The 20,956-nt window shown below is 36.7% G+C and overlaps 2 protein-coding genes across 3 annotated transcripts in view; both read left to right on the top strand.

Moving 5' to 3' along the window:
• Positions 1 to 381: 381 nt before the first annotated feature.
• LOC106071645 (methyltransferase-like protein 27) lies at positions 382 to 7,501 on the top strand. Its single transcript, XM_013231801.2, has 5 exons — positions 382 to 938; positions 1,220 to 1,369; positions 3,453 to 3,608; positions 4,620 to 4,716; positions 5,085 to 7,501. The coding sequence occupies exons 1-5, from the start codon at positions 854 to 856 to the stop codon at positions 5,257 to 5,259; spliced, it is 663 nt and encodes a 220-aa protein (XP_013087255.1). The 5' UTR covers positions 382 to 853; the 3' UTR covers positions 5,260 to 7,501.
• A 3,110-nt stretch (positions 7,502 to 10,611) lies between these two features.
• LOC106071642 (uncharacterized) overlaps positions 10,612 to 20,956 on the top strand; it is a 33,201-nt gene continuing 22,856 nt past the window's right edge. The window contains exon 1 of one of the 2 annotated variants that reach the window (XM_056032110.1): positions 10,612 to 10,835. The gene's annotated coding sequence lies outside the window, so the exon portion shown is untranslated. Of the gene's footprint in view, positions 10,836 to 19,269; positions 19,400 to 20,956 lie in introns of those variants that run through there. The other variant, XM_056032112.1, reaches the window with a different exon arrangement.

The raw sequence follows: 20,956 nt of genomic DNA, 5'->3' as shown, positions 1-20,956 counted from the left end.
ATGTCGAATTCGGTCAAGTCCTTTGCTCCCGTTTTTGATCTAGTACAAAAAAAAAAAGAGCAAGAAAAAACAAACTATGTCTGCTTAGCAACACAAAGTTTATGTCGAGTGATTTCATTGGTTATTATGATTGACAAGATTTGATTGGTCGTTGGTATCCATAGAAAGCAGCCAAACAATAATCAGAAACTCCTGTCATTCGCCACGTGTTAGTAAATGTCCTAAAACTGCACGCGCTAAGAGCATGGTATGGTAATGAGACCAAGTCTGAGACCGCTTTAACGAATACTTAGCGAGATTATCATTAAAAAAAAACAAAAAAAAAAAAAAAAAACTCCTTTTAAATATTTGAACCTATGATTTCATATTATTCAAAACAATGTTACTGACGTTTTGAGCGTCTGAAAATAAGGACAATGTCACAGGTTTCTAAACATTGTTGACATAAAAATGTGAATTAATAACACGACAACCTTTGAACTGATGTTAGCGTGGGAAAGAATATAAATACAAGAACAAGTTTGGACACTATCACAAAGAATTCGGCGATCTTTTACCACAGCATCTGGATGAGTCTTGACATCTACTCTCAGGTCATAGCTATAGGTCTACGCATCATTAGAATTTTACTTCGACGCAGAGGACTTAATGTTTATATTTATCCCCAAGATCTAAGTTGGAAATCTACACCAAGTACAGAGATCTAGATTGTGTTCTATGTTTCATTATAGTTTGATATCAGCGCAGAGAACTTCAGCTTGATAATTTATCCCCAAGATCTAAGTTTGAAAACTCCGCTCAAGATTTCAGATTCTCATTGCCAAGTAGCCCTACGTTGTTAGCTGTGGAAGACATGGAATCAATATATTCACATCTACGCAAAGAGCATCATAAGGTTCCTTGCAGTCAGGAGACTCACATAGATCTTTGCATTGAAGGTACTTGGGCATGAGTGGGAAGTTAGTTCATATTTATTTGTACCTTGAAGGTACTTAAGCTAAAGCGAGCAGTTGATAGGCCTACTGCCTTATAATATATGCATTAAAGTGGTTTAGACTATGGTGAGCAGTAGATAATGTCTAATTACAAGTAAAACTTTAGTGTATCTAAGTAATACAGAAAATAGTCGGTTGTCTTGTTAGTGTGTGTAGGCTTTTGTGTGGGAGAAGTTGAACTGATATTCAAACATTGAAACCAAAATATTTTCTCTAACTTATAGATTACAATAAACCCGGAAATGCCAGAAAATTTGAGGAGAACGCAAGGGTTATGTTGTACCGAGCGCCAATGTATTGCGCCAAGTTGCTTGCTGAAATTTTGTCTGACACACTTAAGAATGTCAAGATTTTGGATGTTGCTTCAGGACCAGGTGAGAATATTTAGAGTTTTTGTCTTTTATGTTAAAGTTTCCGTAACGCTGTTTGAGATGTATGGTAATAATAACAAAACGTGTGCCCCCCCCCCCCCCAATGTTTCGAACTTATATTTAATGTTTTTTTTTTGTTAAAGAAGAAATACTGTTGATGGGTTTTATAAAAGAAAAAAAATGTTATTTAGTAATAGTCGACCCACGGCGTAGCATACGCCGTTATTTTGCAATGCCGGCCTTAGACCGATGCAACCTATGCGACCGCAGTGGGCCCAGCACTTTCAAAGGACCCGCGCTAATTCTAGGGGTAAATAATTAGACTAAACCATTTTATAACTTATTACAGAATTCCTGCAGCCTTCTGTCGATTTACCAGGAGCTCCTGGAAATCTCCTGAAATTGCAAAATATACGAAAAAGTCATGGAAATCTCCGAAAATTATTACAATCTTTTGAAAACTAAAAAAAAAATTTCCTGAAATATATAGACAAAATATTTTCATTTTGGGGCGTCATTCAATATGGAAAACGCCAATCCTTCGCGCGATGAAAAAAAAAACGGCATTATGCAATACCCCTAATTGTGGAATCTGGTGAAAGAAGCGTATCGTGCCTCAAACTAATGAAGAATTACTTGAGGTCAACAATTCTCGAAGATATATTGAGACATTTGGTTATACTTGATATTGAGCGTGATCTATTTAGGAAATAAATTTTTTATGATATACTGTATGGCTTCTCTACACGCAAAAATGGTAAAGTAATTGTGTAGGTAGTAAAGAATGAATAAAATGCAAAGACGAATTTATATACTAATACACATTCTTAATTTTCACTTATTATCAGTATCCCTACCCGAACTTGGCCCCGCCAAATCCGTTTGCATCGCGCCCCACAACGGTTGAGTCTGGCCCTGATATTTAGTGACGGGTGAATACAGAGTAGATTTCTTGTTCTCCCCTCCCCTCTTTTTTTTTTCGCCGCTAAAGTTACGTGGGGTAACTCTAGTCCGACATGCAGAAATTAAAGAGTGATCTTACCTTTACTTCTTTTTGTACAAACTGTTGAGCCATGAAGAGAATTATATCTGCTCCCTGTCGCCTCGATAGTTACTACAGAGTAGCTTACTTGTTCTCTCTCTCCCCCCCCCCCCCTCTTTTTTTACGTGAGGAAGAAATAAAAAAATAGTGAACTTTCTTCGTCACAACGGTCCGGCCCTGCTATTTTGTGAATACTTGTTCTCCCCCCCCCCCTTTTCTTGTTTTTTTTTGGGGGGATTACTATCCGCAGAAATAAGAGAGTGATCTTTCCTTTACTTCTTCTCGTCCAAACTGTTGAGGGAAGAAGAGAATTATATATATATATATATATACATGTATAGAATTCAAACATTTCAACTCGCAGTCTGAGACAGTAAGTTCGGAAATCGTATGTCTTCTATAAACAGTTAATATTTATATGTTTTGCGAAGCGGAGCTACTTGAAGCAGCGGAAGGGGGGCTCATAAGACCACCTCGTTGTGAAAAAGATATTATTGCTTAGATGATTTCAACCTTGGAGTGCGTTGCAGTGTAGCATAAACCACTAGGATACCTATCAAGAGGGCTCACAGTTCAAATCCCTACTGTAACTGAGTAACAGAAACCTTTTTCCAGAAAGACCCATAAATGAGATTGGACAATAGTGCACTGAGCATACTGTAGCATGAAACTAGACTATACAAACGAAGGCCTATTTCAATAAACAAAACTCTATACAATGGAATCACTCCCGTACTCTTAAGTTTGTTTGTTTTTGTTTTTTTTCATTCTTCGATTTTGGCATTGGGCGGCAAATTACCCACAGACGACAGGGGCGAAAATAGTCTTAAGCAACAGAATGCCTGCCAATTGTACCATGAGCAGAATTGAGCAAAATAAATGATATAATCACGAAAATGAAATTCCCTTTATTTTTGTTCTCTTATCCCTAATGCAAGTGATAGTGTTTTGGTATTAAAACTGTAGAGATAGCAGGATTGTGACCTAATTCATTCATTATCTGTCAAAGTCTTGTCATGGAGATCTTGTTTACATTTAATGTAGGTCAAGTTGGCAGTGAACTTTATAAAGTAGGCTTCAGGAACGTGCACGCGCTAGACGGGTCATGGGCCATGCTGGAGGCGTGCCGTCAGAAAAAAGTGTACTCGGACTATCTTTGTTGTATCATTGAAGAGTACGGAGCCGTTCCAGTGGATGATGGTACGTCTACCTAGTCTACTCATTAAATCTTTTGTTGTTAGATTTTGATTATCAACAACAACAAACAAGAAACACAAAAAAATACTTTACAAAACAAACAACAACAGCAAAGTTTTTATTAAGTGTAGTTGTATCAGTTAGTTTGGATCAGTCATGTCATGCAATTTGTAATAGATCTAGACTAATAACAATAAATCTGTGCGATTACGAATATATTTAGCTCAATTTCATGCTTTTAGCTTTCTCAATACGCTATGATCCTATATTTTGTCTGGACCAGTTGGAAAGGGTTGGGGGGAAAAGAAAGAGGTAGCTGGGTGATCGCTTTTTAAATGCATTTATTTTTAAAAAGCTGAACGACCTTCCTCAGCCTCGTCAAGCCAATACACTAACCACTGTGCCAGGAAAGTGCTTATGAAAATAGAGGGTTTTATATTTATCTATTGTTAGTTTCAAATTTTTCTCTCTACAAAGCTAGGGGACTTATACAACCTTATCAGCTTTTTTTTTTCTCTTGTTCGAGATACCAAACAAAATAATTAATTACCAATAGTTAATTAACTAATTGGTTAATGTTTTTTTTTTAATTCTTGTGTTGTCAGGTAAAAGAATATTTGTGGAAAGTTTCAGCTTGATCCGAGATTGGGTGTCGGAGAAATAACGTGTACAAGCTTTTTTACAAGACAGACAGAAAGTACCATGAGGATTCTGAGAATTATTTCTCCCACGCCCCTCTCGGATCAAGTTACACTCTCCATACTACATATTTTACCTAACAAAACTTGAATCAATTAAATAACAAGTTATTCAATTAATTATTGGTATTGGTTTATTGAAAAGGGGAAATAACTTCTATATTATTGAGAGAATATAGTTATAAACGTGGAAGAACCATTCTTCCCTTTGGTATTTTAAAATGTTGTGCTTTTTTTTTCATTTGTAATAGACTGTACTGTTCCAATTAAAAATGAGATCATATTACAAAACAGTTATTGATTTGCCTGTCTACAGGATTCTATGACGCAGTCGTGACATCAGGAGCAGTGCTAGAGCATCATCTGCCAGCATCATCCCAGTCAGAGTTCGCCAGGATAACTAGGCCAGGAGGGTGAGTCGACATATGGAGACTTTATTTGTAACAGTTTCTTTAAGTTTTCAAAAGTATTTCTGATCATTTTGCATTCAAATGATGAGGGCTGAATAATAACAAACACTTGAAACAAAAAGACAGATCACGCACCATTTCTAAGTTCTAGTAGCTTAAATAATTGTTGTTGTTTTAATTACTTTCATGCTGAAATCATGCTCAGTGCGTTCCTTTCATATTTCTTGTGTGGACCCGTGAATTGAGGGGTGAGAGGGGTATCTGTGAAAAGGTTTTCGTGCTGCATTTAAGAGCTCAGCAAACACAAATCGAACTCTAGCAATTCATTTTTTTGTTCACGTTTTCAATGTTTTGTTTCCATAAATTTGCAGATATTGCGTCATCTCGTACAGCTCTGACGTCACGGTGACCGAGTACGGCAAAGCGTGGCAGGCAGAGTCCAAGAGGCTAGAGGAGGCTGACATCTGGAAAGTTCACTGTAAGGTTGTCATCCCAGATTATTACAAAAATCTGTCTGGGTTTGTGGACATTTTCAAAGTCTTGTGAACTGATGAGGGCTAGTTGAGACAGACTGAGAGAGAGAAGACTTGGAGAGATGAACAAGACAGACGGACCAAGAGATTATTTGTAAGAGGAAACTCAATACACGTTAGTAAGATAGGTGGATAGAATGAAATGGATGTGAAATAGAGAGAGAGAGAGAGAGAGAGAGAGAGAGAGAGAGAGAGACAAGGTGGGTGAGGTTGTATGAAAATGAACGGTTGATAAAATGAGTGAGAAAGAACATAAGAAAATAAAAAAAAAAAAACATGACGAAATTTTGAGAGGAGAAAGAATGTGAGAAGTAGAGAGAGAAACAAAGAAAAAGATAGAATCAAATGATGAAAGAGAAGAGATGAACAGAAAGAGAGAGAGAGAGCTTGGGACCAGAAGAAAAAAAAAGATAAAGAAATGTTTGTATATTTGTGAGTAAATAGGGAACAAAGAAAATAAAAACGGAGACCCAAAATAAAAAAAATTAATGAAAAAGAAAGTTATTGAGAGAGAAAGGGAAGAAATAGAAAGAGAGTGAGAAAGAGAAGAAATAAAAAGAGAGTGAGAAAGAGAAGAAATAAAAAGAGAGTGAGAAAGAGAAGAAATAAAAAGAGAGTGAGAAAGAGAAGAAATAAAAAGAGAGTGAGAAAGAGAAGAAATGGAAAGAGAGTGAGAAAGAGAAGAAATAAAAAGAGAGTGAGAAAGAGAAGAAATGGAAAGAGAGTGAGAAAGAGAAGAAATAAAAAGAGAGTGAGAAAGAGAAGAAATAGAAAGAGAGTGAGAAAGAGAAGAAATAGAAAGAGAGTGAGAAAGAGAAGAAATAGAAAGAGAGTGAGAAAGAGAAGAAATAGAAAGAGAGTGAGAAATAAAAGAAATAAAAAGAGAGTGAGAAAGAGAAGAAAGAGAAAGAGAGTGAGAAAGAGAAGAAATAGAAAGAGAGTGAGAAAGAGAAGAAATAGAAAGAGAGTGAGAAAGAGAAGAAATAAAAAGAGAGTGAGAAAGAGAAGAAATAAAAAGAGAGTGAGAAAGAGAAGAAATGGAAAGAGAGTGAGAAAGAGAAGAAATAAAAAGAGAGTGAGAAAGAGAAGAAATAGAAAGAGAGTGAGAAAGAGAAGAAATAGAAAGAGAGTGAGAAAGAGAAGAAATAAAAAGAGAGTGAGAAAGAGAAGAAATAGAAAGAGAGTGAGAAAGAGAAGAAATAGAAAGAGAGTGAGAAATAGAAGAAATAGAAAGAGAGTGAGAAATAGAAGAAAGAGAAAGAGAGTGAGAAAGAGAAGAAATAGAAAGAGAGTGAGAAATAGAAGAAATAGAAAGAGAGTGAGAAAGAGAAGAGATAGAAAGAGAGTGAGAAAGGATAAAACAAAGTTTCGTTGTTAATGACGCTTGTAAATATGTTACAAAACTATTTCACACTTGTTTTACTTTGAATCACTGTCAAAACTTGACAATGTAAATAACTGTCCAATGCAATGTGTATTGATCATAATTATAACTTTTTGGTTGATACATAGATTTCTCCTACCTACAGAATTGTATTCCTTGTTTCACATTCACTGTGCTCTAAGTTTACATTACATCTTCAATCACTAGTCCGTGCCTATTAGTTTTGTAGTTATGAACTTAAACTTTAGACTTTCATAAAGTCAGAATGGTTTTAGTAAAACTTGTATATTGCTTCACCAATTGTACAGTGTCCAAAGCAAGGGTTATGGATAGTATTATTTCTTTGAGAACTGTATCTGGCTAATCGTTCTGACGATATTTCTTATGTTTTATATGAAAAGAATAATACAAGTATTTGCTTTAGTTTGTTAATTAAAAAGTCTCTCTCTTTTCTCGAAAGCTTCGGTTGACTCTCACTCACCCTCTGTCTCCAAACTCTCCTTCTATTCTAATATAATTCAGCCACTGACTTAGTTTCTTACTCTCTCTCTCTCTCTCTCTCTCTCTCTAACGCCACCCATTCTCTCTCTCTCTTCTACACACCATTCCTCTCTCTATCTCTCACTCTGTCATATGCTTCAGTTACTTTCTGTCTGTTGGCTCACATTTTAAATGTATTAAAACCAACACATTTGTTCAATGTTTACTTTGCTTCTAATAATCTAATTAGAATTCGTGTCCTTACATTACAACCTATAGCTTTTCTTTTAGTTTACAATAAGCAAAAATCTTTGTAGTTTATTTGTCAACTCACTCTCAAACTTTTTGTAATATATGTACATACATTAAATACAATGATTCTATTCCGAAATTTACAGGGATTTTTTTTTGTATGTCTGTTTTGTGTATTTTATGTTAATAATAAAAAAAAAACCTACTAACACAGAGAAATAAGAAAAACAACCAAAAAAAGCAAAGAACTCTGATCCAACTTACTGACGAACTAGCCCTAAATCACCATCTACCCAATAACAGAGAAAAAATTACCAGATTTTCAAACATAACGCCCGGACCAAACTACAAACAACCAACCATTAAAACACATTTACTGAATAACACCTTAACAAAAGAATCAAATCCACTGGAGCTCAAAGTTGACACGCTCGAAACAATTGAAAGCTATCCAAAAACAGCTATTCATATATATATATATATATATATATATATATATATATATATATATATATATATATATATATATACCGACGGATCGGCCTTCAAAGCTACCAAAGACTTATATCTTGGTGCCTTCCTGGACTTCCCCAAAAATAAACACTTTGAGATAAGCGCACCCTGTGGCGATTACTGCTCAAACTTCCAAGCCGAAATTGAGGCAATTACCATAGCATTACAGACAGTGGAAAACAAATTATATGAAGGAGTGCAATCACCATCAGATATTGTTGTTTTTACACTCTGCAAGCACTTAATAGCAGAATCTCAAACAGCCCAAGAGAGTTGACAACATTAATTGTGATAATCCATCAAATCAGATGATATCAAAATTAAATATCAATATCACACTACAGTAGATCCCTGGACACATTGGCATCATGGGAAATGAAAAGGCAGATAAGCTATCAAAGGCAGGTTCATCTATGGAGCAACCAGATAGACCTGTAAACTATCTCACCCTAAGGTCAATGTTAATCAACAACTACAGAGAGGAGTGGCTCAACCAATGGGCATCAGGAAACATAGGCAGAGCCATGTACAAAGAAATGACTATGCCTAACAAACTGGACAGTATTAACTTCCTCACCCGCAAAGAACAATGTACAATTTTCCAACTAAGAACAGGACACACACCTCTATAAAATTATCATTTGAACTAAATAAACTCCACACAACTCCCCCTTTGTAGACACTTCGCCCACCCTTATGAAACCGTAAATCATATCCTCTTTGAATGCCCCTTTCTAATCCACCTTAGCAGACCCTACTACCACTACAGCCCAATATAACCAACACCCTGTACGGCAGTGCTGAACATTTAAGAAAACAGCACACTAATTTTCCTTGGTTTAGTCTGCAAAAGAGCTCACAGCTCAGCAGGAATAAAACTGGATAGAATAATAATAAGAAGAATAATGTTAATATTAAAAGTACGTTTTAAAAACTGGCCTATCAACACAAAGCTTTACAAACTTCACTATCTATCTATCCACGAACTGCCAAAAGTCATTTATATCGGATAGATTTATGGTAACATTAAAAAAAGCTTATACGAAGTGTAATTTTATCAATTAGTTTGGATCAGTCTTGTAATTAAATTAGTAATAGATCTAGACCAACTACTAAAAAATTTGTGCGATTAGAAATATTCTTATCAACAGTTTTTATTAAGCGCATTTCATGCTTTTAGCTTTCTCAATATGCTATAATCCTATCTCTTATGTGCACCATATTTATATCAAGGGGGAACGACATGAATTCATGACCGACATTCTAACCACTCTGCTAGTGAGGTGCATATGAAAATAAAAGATTGTATACTTATTTATTGTTTGTTTCAAACTTACTTTAAGGCTGCGACCTATAAAGAAGGAACAAATTCAGTTTATATCACCACTTCAGTCAAGTACATTTTCTTTCCCTTGTCCGAGATACCAAATAAAATCATTAATTAATTAACCTTTTTTAAAATATTTTTTTTATTGATTCTTGTGTTGTCATGTAAAAGAAATAGTTGTGCGAAATTTCAGCTTAATGTGAGATTGGTTGTTGGAGAAATAACGTGTACACAGACAGAGCGAGTTGATAGTAGCTTTGTAAAAGAGGAATAACTCCACACATACATCATTTTTCAATAAGTAGCATTTATTTCCTATTTTCAATACCAAACAATATAATTAATTACCAATAATTAATTAACTATTTGTTTTTAAAATATTATCACAGCTTATAAATCTTATTAGTAGGTCAGAGTTATAACATCTGCATTATGTGAAAAGCGGTAGTATCTTGTTCCTAATTTTTGTATTTATGTCAGATCTAGATCTAAATAGTTCATCGAAGTTAATTATAAATTCAGTCTATCTATAACCTGCATCAAACTTCATTGCTTATATACATCTACGGATGTTTCAATTATTTTTAGACAATGTACTGCATCAAATAAGGTAGAAGTGAGCATGAGGAGATACCATCTCAAATGGTAATGCCTACGGTTATGTTAGACAACAAACTTGGGTAATTGTGTCAAAAGACTTACAGGAATATTTTATCGATAATCTCCCTTTAAAAAACTGGTCATGGTGTTAAATTAACAGAATGAACGTTTCTTCATGAAACAAGTGAGATACTAATACAAATCTTAAAAAAAAAGACTATTCCTCTTTTAGGAAGCTAATGACTGTTTCGTAAGAGCAGAAATACCAAATAACGAATAGTTCGTTCAAGATAAATATTGTCTAGTTCTCTGGATAAATTTAAATTATTTTTTTCAATACTTTAAAAAATCATAACGGTTAAACTTTGAGTTTTCCTAAAGTGGCCAACGAACTAGTAATTCTTTTCCCAAAGATATACAACTGGCAAATTTCTAAGAAAACAGTTAGAGCTGTTTTCGATATCATTGTCCAGGTTTTTGTACCCATCTGTTTTTGCCCATGAATTAGTAAGCAACTTCATATGCTTACATTTTAATATTTATAAAAATATCAATGGTAAAACATTAAAAGTGACAACAGTCAATAGGTGTGACCTAATTTGCTAACTCTTTCTTCGACTGCTCATGACAAGGAAAACAAGTCAATTTTGTGGTAGCGTCACTCAAGCGAGAACACCGTCACCATTGACCGGAAATAATGAGATAAGCCCACGTCATAAGACTTTCTAGAAAAGCCACAGGCAACAACTACCCAAACTGTATGAGTCATCCTGTATGACTCTACCTACCTGCTATTTCTTTCTATGTCACCTGTAGATAAGTTTGATCTTTCAAAAATTAGGTCACGATACCTTTAAGAATTATACCGTCTTGTCCTTCGTATACAAACAGACGTGTTTAAGATGTCAACTATTCAAGCTCGAGTTTATTAGAGGCCACTGTGACACATCTGTGGTAAACATGTTGCTTGACTACTTGATATGCTGCAGTAGTAGTTAATGTTGATTTGAAAACACAAACACACAAGGACTTGGTAAGTGGATAACATTTGTATCGAGACATGTAGATCACAGTGTATCAGAAACGGAGAATTGGTTGTGAAGTCATTTGCTGTGAAACAAAGTGAATCTTTGTGCTTTTGTTCAGTTTCACTATTAACATTGTTCGTTGGCCTTCCACATAAATAGTTGGAGTGCTACGGATTCTAAAAATAGTTGCGGAAACAACTTCCTCTGGCATTGTTTACCCAAAAAGACTAGTCATGTGACAATCATAACAACCGAACAAGGTTAAATGTAGAAGACTTCAATCAAATTTAACCTTTTTTTTTTTAGCTGTAAGCTACATTTTTTTTATCAGTACTTTGTTCAGTTCTTATTTAATGTTTGTGTCTTGAGTTCGCACATGTTAAACTATGATGTCTAAACTAAATGTTCAACTGTTGCAATGTACACAAATCTTCATTCCTTTACGAAATTCAGCGAGTGTCAACCTGTGGGGCGCGATCTCATCGGCAGGTTTGGGGAGGGGAGAAACGTGTTATGCAGAGAAGAAAAGGGCTCGAAGGCGATTGTTTTAATCTAAGGCGGACACAATCTATTGTATTATATATTGCTATATGAGCAATGACAAAGTAAAACGAATTTATTATCAATATTGCCCTTTATCCAACATAGTCTCGTGAACCGTTGGGTCACCACACAATATTTGTTGACCGTCTTTTTCTATTCCCCTGTTATTATTATTATTATTTTTGCCTAGGATAGAGTCTCTTTCAATGACAAGCCAGTCCATTCTTTTAAGCTATCTGACAAGCCAGTTCATTCTTTTAAGCTATCTTTCCTCTTCATTTGTGATGCGTCTTTGTAAGTGATACGAAGGATATTTCTGTAGCATCTCAATTCCATGGTCAAGATCAAAATCTGCAGTCAGTGTCCAAGATTTTCAAGCATATAAGTATGTGGTCGTGACCAGGAAGCTCCTCAGTCTGATTTTAGTGTCGATGGCTATGTAATCAATAGTAGTCTATCAGGTGACCGACCTCGCTCGGATGAATAATTTGTTAAGGAAGGATATGTCATTTTGGGAATATTTTTGTAATTACGAAAATGAACGATCGGGTAAAGACTATCAATCCGAAGAGTTGCTTTTCGTTCTGTTAGTTCTGATTGTAATTGTACATGGCGATTAGAATAGAAAATCACTTAATTCCCCTCAACAGTATAGAAAACCACAGTCGTAACGTTTTACATTGCATCTTTTGCGTAAAACTATTGGGCTATTATTGGCTTGGAAGAAAGTCTTTGCAATGTAACTTCTAAAATGATTAAGTTCTGACATTTAATAGTTCATTTAGTATATTCATTATGGCTTTAGTAAGAAGCATCAAGTGATGCAAAATCTCTACGTTATAGGGTAAATCGTGCACCTTGTAACAAAGTAAAATGGCGCACTTTTTCCTAAGAGGCTTAAAAACATCGCGTTAGTATTCTAAAGAAGCGTTATTGTGGGGCATCTCTGTTACGCCAAATACCTTTCAGCTTACTAAAAAAAAAAAAAGGTTGCCTTTGGCATATGTCGTCCCACAAACGGGATAAGTGCCCTGCCCAGCGTGACTGTCGGACTATAAGAAGTTCATACCATTTTGCAAGAATATCGCTGTTTGTAGTGCGCTCTTGCCACCATATGTCCATAATGGTGTGCAAATATCTTTGGAGAAGGCGTTCAAGAAGTCTTAGTTGCTTTCTATAAAGTACTCATGTCTCAGATCCACAAAGAGGGGTTGAGAGAACCACTGCTATGTAGACACAGATTTTTTTTAGACAGGCGGAGCGATTAATTTCGCCACACTCTCGCTTGGAGGTGTCCAAAAGCACGACTAACCCTGATCACATATCAACCTCCCTTTAAAGCAATGCGTCATTTGATACTATACTTCCCAGATATGTGAAATTATCTACCACGTCAAGGGATGTCTATGCGAGGTGATCTTTGGGCTGAGTAGGTTTTATTGGGTGACTTCTGGAACATGACTTCCGTTTTACCGAGGTTTATAGGTAAACCAAAAGAGGCGACAGCGTAATGAAAATTCGTTGACTGCGAGCTGGATATCATCAGGGCCGGCCTTAGGCCACTGCAACCTATGCGTCCGCAGTGGGCCCCAAACTTTCATAAGCCCCGCGCTAATTCTAGGTGTAAATTATTAAATTAAACTATTATAACTTATTATAGGGTTCCTTGTTTTCAAGGAGTCCTGGAAATCTCCTGAAAATCATAAAAATGTCCTTAAAATAGACAAAACTGTCATATTGGGGTGCTTATCAATATGGTAAACGCCAATCCTACGCGTGAAAAAAAAATTTGCATTGTCAGCTTTCATTTAATTAAATGTAATGCAAAGACGAATTTATTTTCTAATAAAAAATCTTAATTTTCACTTATTATCCTTATCCCTACCCTGACTGGGTCGCGTGCTATCCCTTTCACTTAGGGCTCCGCAAATATTAGGGCCTGCCCTGGGTATCATGTTCAGTGTGTGCAAGTAAGGCATAGATAAGCTATGTTATGACCATTTCTTATGTTTTTGGTATGGGACAGTAGACTTCGAAGCTTGACCACATTGCAGTAATTCACTAGCAAACTAATAACAAAGTAAAAGCTACCTGCGGGTCTACGCAATTAAAGTGTAAATAATTTATAAAGCCTTTAAAACACAATAACTAATCATACATTAACAAATTTAATGTCATTATTTTTCTACCATAGTTAAATTAGTTTCATAATAGATCAATCTACAATAAGACGGTGCGCAAATGTTTAATTAGATCAATGGATTCATTAAAACGACGTAAGCGGTGTCAAGTTTTGTCTCTTTGACGTCATATAGAAATTTTTCATTCATAAAACATTCTAGCCAAAATTAATTTTTCGATAATGAGACATTTTCAAACTGATATAGGGCCTAACGGTCGACCTCGAGTTTTCCCGATGTGGCCAATGAGTTGAGAATTTTTCTCATTAATATACACATACCTTGAAATTTTAAAGAAAATCGTTAGAGCCGTTTTATGAAATAAAATTAATAAATATATATGCAAGAATTGCTCGTTTAAGAGTATAGAACAGGATGGAGTCTTTAATTTTTTACCGTTTTTGCCAAGGGGCAAAAGACATTTCAAAGTGTGTCTGGTGACGCCCTGGTTTATTTTATTTTATGTTCCACAATAAAAGGGTCGAAGTTTTCCAGAGAGTTCTGACGACTTTTTTTTTTTTTCGTGACAAACACTGGCCCGCTATAAGATGACACTCCGAGGTTCAAGTCCATTCCAGACTTACGTACACTACTTAAACATCGAATGTTATAATTCTATATCGGCCAGTAGTGATTTTGGACGCCTCCAGACGAGAGTTTGGCGGAATAAATCTGCCTGCCTACAAAATCAATGTCTACCAAGCAGTGGTTCTCTCAACCCTTCTATATGGATTTGAGACAAATGCAGAAAGCAACTAAGACAACTTGAGCGCTTTCACCAAAGATGCTTGCGCTCCATCATGGACATACGGTGGCAAGATCACACTACAAACAGGGATGCCCTTGCGAACGCCGGTATGGTCAGTATATAAGGACCTCTTATGGTCCGACAGTTACGCTGGGCAGGACACGTATCCCGTATGGGGAACAAACGTATGCCAAAAGCAGTCTTTTTTGGTGAGCTAAAAGGTGGTCGACGTAACAAAGGTGTCCCACGGAAATGCTTTAAAGACCAGCTTAGGCGCCAACTTGCCTTAGCTAACATAGAAGAGAGCACCTGGTTGCATGCGGCCTCAGAACGAGACATCTGGAGGTCACTCACAAAGGCCGCGGGATACATATTTGAGACCAAAAGAAAATCCGCTGCCGAGGACAGAAGCAGACGGCGAAAAGAACATCTTAATCGACCACTGTGGACAATGGTTATGCTTGCCTTGGATGTGGCGAAATATGCATGTCACAGCTGGGGCTGCGTAACCATGGGAAATATTTTTTTTTTAATTATAGCTTTTATATAGCTCTACTTTCATGCTTATAGCATGCTCAATCTCATGTGTGGACCAGTCCACCGGCGAACAATGCTTATGCTTGCCCTGGATGTGGCAAACAATGTAGGTCACAGTAGGGGCTGCGTTGCCACGGGAAATATTGCATTCCTCATTAATCTTCGGACTCAAAGACAAGCCTTATTACTATCGGATCATTCCTGCCACTTCTTTTTTCCACTTTCTTTAGGTACGATGAAGCTGGTGCTGGTATCGGGGCGTACATTTTCTTCTTCTTCCGGGGAGGGGAACATCATATCTCCTATATAAAAGATTGAGAAACACTCATAGACATAAATAAATATAGACTGGCCGATAAAAGAGTTTTATGAAACGAAAATTTGTGACTTGCAATTTTGTATACTTTATTATACAGCATTTATGAGCAATATAGTTTTGTTTAATCTCTAAGACTGAAGATAATGCAACTGTTCAGAATTCGGAAATCCGACAATAGATATACATGTTTTCAAGTTACATGAAGTTATTTCCTTTTTCCAGTCTATATTTATTTATGTCTATGGAAACACTTCATTAGAAACTGTAAATGTTACTCAAATGAGTCAAAATGTGACTATTTTCAAACCACTTGTGAAATTCAACATAGTTGTCCGCTTTCTTTGGAAGACGTAGACAATCTGGACTGCTAATGCTTTGACTTTTGTGGGATTCGGCAACGTGCCAACTCTAAAACATTTCTTTGCAGCTAATTTGTGACTCAACATTTCTTTGGTCAATTGAGTCTTGTAGTCTCACGGATTTATGAAATGAAACTGAATAACATGAGTTCAAACATATCTCAGTGACATGAAAGTGTTTATCTTCTCTTGCTGGTAAGACATGGATGTGCTTTGTATTGACATAGCTGCTCGTTAGTTGCATAGGCAGCCACTTCAGTTCAATCTCTTTATTGCATTCAGTTAGTGTAAACATCCTGACAGGTCTATGTACAAGTTAGAAATACTGAATCATTAGAGGATTGGTGAATTAACTGAACAAAATGGTTGGAAATATTATTTCAATGTTAGCAACACCTTAGCACAATTTCTAGAGCTGCTCTTAGGACACATTTTTTTTTTTGCACTTAAATTTGTAGAGCAGTCGCAACAGCAACTATGGAGGGGGGGGGGAAAGAGATAAACAAATCGAAATGTAAACTTATTTTTCGTCGACTCTCTGAAGCTACTAAAGGATCATGACGCGGGTATTATCAAATGAATAATGCCCCGAACTACCTCCACACATTGGTTTCTGAAATTGATTTGAAAGTTTTTACATTACGGTCACATTAAAAGAGACCTACCCTTACTTTGCGTCAAACATTTGGTCTGCAATTGTAAAAATGTTTTACTTGTCGCGGATGTTTCTCCAGAGTGAAAGATGATCTACTTCCTGGTCTAAACCTCCCGGAGGACGGCGGGGATGGCAGCGGACAGGGGCAGGGTATGAACGCGGGACCATCAAGACTATCGAACAACAGTCCAGCGCGCATACAGCTTGAGAGCAGTTTAGACCAATAGCGTGTTGCCACGTCACAGGTCTGTACGACGTGGCAACGAGCTATTGGTCTCCACAGCCCAAAGGTTGTGACGTAGCAGGTCTGTGGTGAGGCGGCATTGAGGCTTTCTATAACAAATGGTCTGGATATTACACGACCAGGCAGCCATTGTGAATAGCGAATTCAAGTTTAGACTCGTTACAAACACCTATTTAAGCTCGCTTTACAAACAAATAACCCTCTTAGATTGCCCCCACCAAGGAAAATTATTTTCTTCTATTTTCGTTTCTCACCACTGTACAGCCCAAAGTTTGTGCAATGAAAATGTAAAAATGTTGGACTAGATTATTAGTAGCTAGGCATTTCTGTTAGAAATAGTAATACTATAATAATGGCGATGTCTTCGAGTCCAAAGCTAAAAGGTGAGTGCAGTGTTTTGCATGACTGCCCAAACCCAGTTGCGACCTGCATATTTTTCCCAGTGGAAAAAAAGGAAATTATATTCAATCCTAAAATAATTTCCTGTTTTTGGGCGGCAATTCGAATTGAACGTACAAATTAATAAGTTCATTTTGCTATTCGTGCATTCTTCTCTGGCATCGTTTCTATATCATCATGATATCATTTTCCCCCTCGAACTTTGTGCAATAAAACAATGCAATCCACACACGTCTTACATTCGCTTTGACTACGCGTAGGGTCTGTTACCATGCAAGAAGTGTTCTAATATTTATTCAGCTTTTCTTTTGACATCTTTTCATTTCTGCCGTGTTCGTCTGCCGGTAGACTTTCAAAGAAGTACACTGGGTAATATTGACGTTCAAATGTGCCTCGAAAGCTGGGATATAAATACCTTTCCACTAAGATACGGAGATAAAGTATCGTGGAAAGTTCTATATTCGCAAAATCCCACGCACACTGTTACAATCAACAAATATGGTCTAAAATGCTTACGTAAACATGTGTGCATTATTGTTTTCCCTTTTTCCCCTGACTGCTTCCAACTGAAAACAAAATAGAGGCAAAAACCCATACACATTGATATTGTTTTCATTTCTAATTACCCAATGACCAAAGTAAACAAATATCCAAATGAACCTTTAACTTCTCTCTCAATAAGCTCAGAGTGTGAACACTGTGTCTACAAGACTATTAATGTACTGGCACTTTGTATAGGCCGTGAGATGTAGGTAACACACCTACATGTCTCCTTTTGTATTCTTTAGAACAGAAAGACATAGAGACTAGTTGGGTATTTAGGCAGAGCCGGCCTTAGGCATAGGCAAACTAGGCAGCCGCCTAGGGCATCCGATTGGTGGGGACCTCGCACAGGACTCAAGTAATTTTTTTAGAGAAAAAAAAGTGCGAAACATTGATGAAATCTCAAACATACCAAAACCCTATGGCTCTACTAGCCTAGCTCTAAGTCTAAGGTTTATTTGCAAATGTTAAGATCTTACATATGCTAGAAGACCATTGTTTCTTCCTTTTGTTGAAGTGCTGAAACGCTATTTCTAGTCTGGTGATCATGACTAGTCCATGAAGTACATTAGTGCTATCGATGTTATATACATTTACTTACTTGTTCATTTAGATCTAGATACTGGACGACTTTTAATTCGTTGCGTATTTTTCGGTCCCAAATTTTTGCTTTGCTATTTCAGTTCGGGCCACCGTATACAATTTGCCTAGGGCCTCTCTATTCACTTCGCCTAGGGCATCCATATTTACTTTGCCTAACGCCGGCCCTGCTTGATGGATATGTTTTTTTTTAATCCATGTAGGTGCAAGACTGAAAGGTAAAGTATCAATTAGGTAAAGTCCAATTCTTGACTCAGAACATTGATTGTTTTTTTTTTTTTTTATATTTGGTCTATAATGGCTCCATGCATAGGCGGCACCATGTACATTTATGTAACTCCCATATAAAGTCGTAGTGCCAGTTGAGTTGATTCTATTTATTTTCTTTCAGCGTTAGAACTAGGCTAGAAAAGAGTTAAACCACAGCTTGATTAAGATAGTCATTTATAATATCAATGTCTTCGATTCTGAAGATTAAGGATGCGCGCAGTGATTCAGAGTCCTTTTTAACTTATAACTTATTAGTAAATTCACACTTATATCAAGCTCGGAAAGAATGTCTCACTCGTAGGGAGCTCTACTCATCTCGTAATAGCCATGTGATCATCTCCCTTTTTTTCCACACTCTCAACCAAGTAGCCAATCGGCCATGTGCAGAGTGTCAATCAGCTAGAAATAACATTAGCAGTCAGTGGATAGTGGCAGATTTATTAAGTGGCCATGTCAAAAAAAAATTGACCGTCGATAATGATTCAATTATATATCTCTCCAGCAGTGTCCTAAATGAATTTGATGTCCAGCAGGTGAATATCACCCATGTCCACACAATGTCGAAAAAAAAAGCAAAATGATCAATACAATGAACACATTTAGTCATACCATGATCTTACTGCTATCTTCTGACTCTCTTTGACCTTAATAGAAAATTAACTTTTAGTGTCTTTGAGATTTACTTACAGTACAAATCGAATACTCCCAAAAAATCTCATACAATTAAGACCTTCTTGTTTTAGCCTGTTTATATAATTTGTTCATGGCATGCATTCTTATGAAGCCCATTCTGGATACATCAAAATACATTTATTTTTCATTCTTTTCTTTTCTTAAAAAAATATAGAGAGACAATAATAATAACTAAGCAATAATCGTAAGTACACAATTTTAGTATCCGCCTCCGTGTCCGCTGTGCTCTAAATGTTCTTGTGAGCTATTCGTTAATTAGAGATACAGGAACGAAGTGTTTTCTTTTGATTGGACACTTCAGGTCCGCAAGTTCCGTCATTCTAATAGTGACTTCCACTTGTGCCGGTCAGAAGTTGTCTGCACTTGATTAGGTCACACGTGTGAAAAGGATAACTTTCTTTCCGTGAGCAACACAAATTTGGAATCCAGGCCTTTTGTTGTGAATGACGTCTGTTGGACTATTCAGTGATACGAACATGGTAAGTAAACATGTGAACGCTAGTATCTAATAGATTTAGTTATAATAATAGATGAACCTGTTGATGATTGACCAAAGGTTTCGTATACTGTGTTTTAGAACATCGAAATTCCGAGAATTTAAAACACATCCTCTTCTTTTTTAAAGTTGTGTCTTTATGTTGTGTCTTTATGTTGTGTGTTTATGGTGTGTGTATATGTTGTGTGTTTATGTTGTGTGTTTATGTTGTGTGTTTATGTGTGTCTTCGTGCGAGTTAGCATGTAAAAAGTAAGGTGTAATACATTTGTAAAATCCTCTTCGATTATTCTTACATGGAAGTTGTTAGGGAAATACTTCCACTGTGTTCGAAAAAATCATTTATTTATATGGAAAAAAAAAAGAAATTGTTAAAGCTCCCCATTTTAGCATGTTAATCTTATCTTATCTTACAAATTACAGACGTTACTTCAAAGAAGAAGATAATTACGATCGACTAGTTTCACGTGCCAGTCTCGTCATGCATGTTAATTAATCAGTGACTTAACTCTGCTAAGTCGTTAGTTTTCCTGGCTGATTCAGGCAACCTATTCCATGCTGTAATGGATCTAGGGAAGAAAGAGCGGCAAATGTAAGCCTGATATCAACCCAGGCAGTTTTGGAAATACAAACCACATCACGAATTAAAACAGCTCAAGCAAATATTCACAAATGATACTCTGGCTGTACATTTTTTAAGAGTTAATGCCCTTGCACAGGGGTTCCCAACCTGTCTCGATCTTGGGGCCAAATCATTTCTTACACCCGTGACAGAGAGACCAGCCGCATCGGCTCAAAACAAAAATGTTGGAGTTAAGTGGAACCCCGGCTCTGTGGCTTGATCCTGCACTAAGAGATGACATTTCGAGGGGAAGGATAGCGTCACAGGCCAGAAATAGCCCGCTGGTCGTACGCTGGGCATTACTACCTGAGCAATAATGCTGAATAGTTTCTAGCCTGAGTTTAACGCGTAAAAATTTTAGCACACATTTATACTAAGGAGGACCAAAGTCAATACGTAGCTTATATCATTGGAGGCAGTGGCGTAGCAAGGTGATCGTGGGCCCGGGTTCAAGAATATGATATTGGGCCCCGTTCCTAAGATTATGATTAAAAAAGGGGGGAAGGACTAGAAGGACGCTGCAAGTTCTCCAAGCTGGATCCAGGACCGAGACGCTAAACGTTTTCCTGCGTTCTAAGCCACAGTGACTGGTGCCACCGAAATGATCATTTCTGCGAAGACCGCACAATGAAAGCTTGTTACATCTTACTCATGAAATGTACATCGATTTGCTATTTCTTATTTCTGTTCTGTTTTTGTGTTTTTTTGTTAGAGATTATAATAGAACAACATTATGTATGGTAAGTAAAATAGATAAGAATTGAATACATTTAAATGATTACATTCGACACATTTTGTTTTCGATTTTTTAAAGTGCCCTTATGGGGCTCTGTTGGTCATGGGCCCGGGACTTCCTTCGCGCCATGGATGCTACGCCTCTGATTGGAGGGAAACGAAAGCATGATTAACTCCACCACTAC

The sequence above is a fragment of the Biomphalaria glabrata genome, chromosome 6 (genome assembly GCF_947242115.1).
Source record: "Biomphalaria glabrata chromosome 6, xgBioGlab47.1, whole genome shotgun sequence".
Lineage (NCBI taxonomy): Eukaryota > Metazoa > Mollusca > Gastropoda > Planorbidae > Biomphalaria > Biomphalaria glabrata.
Note: the sequence above shows the minus strand (reverse complement) of the source record. Positions and strands in the feature narration are given on the sequence as shown.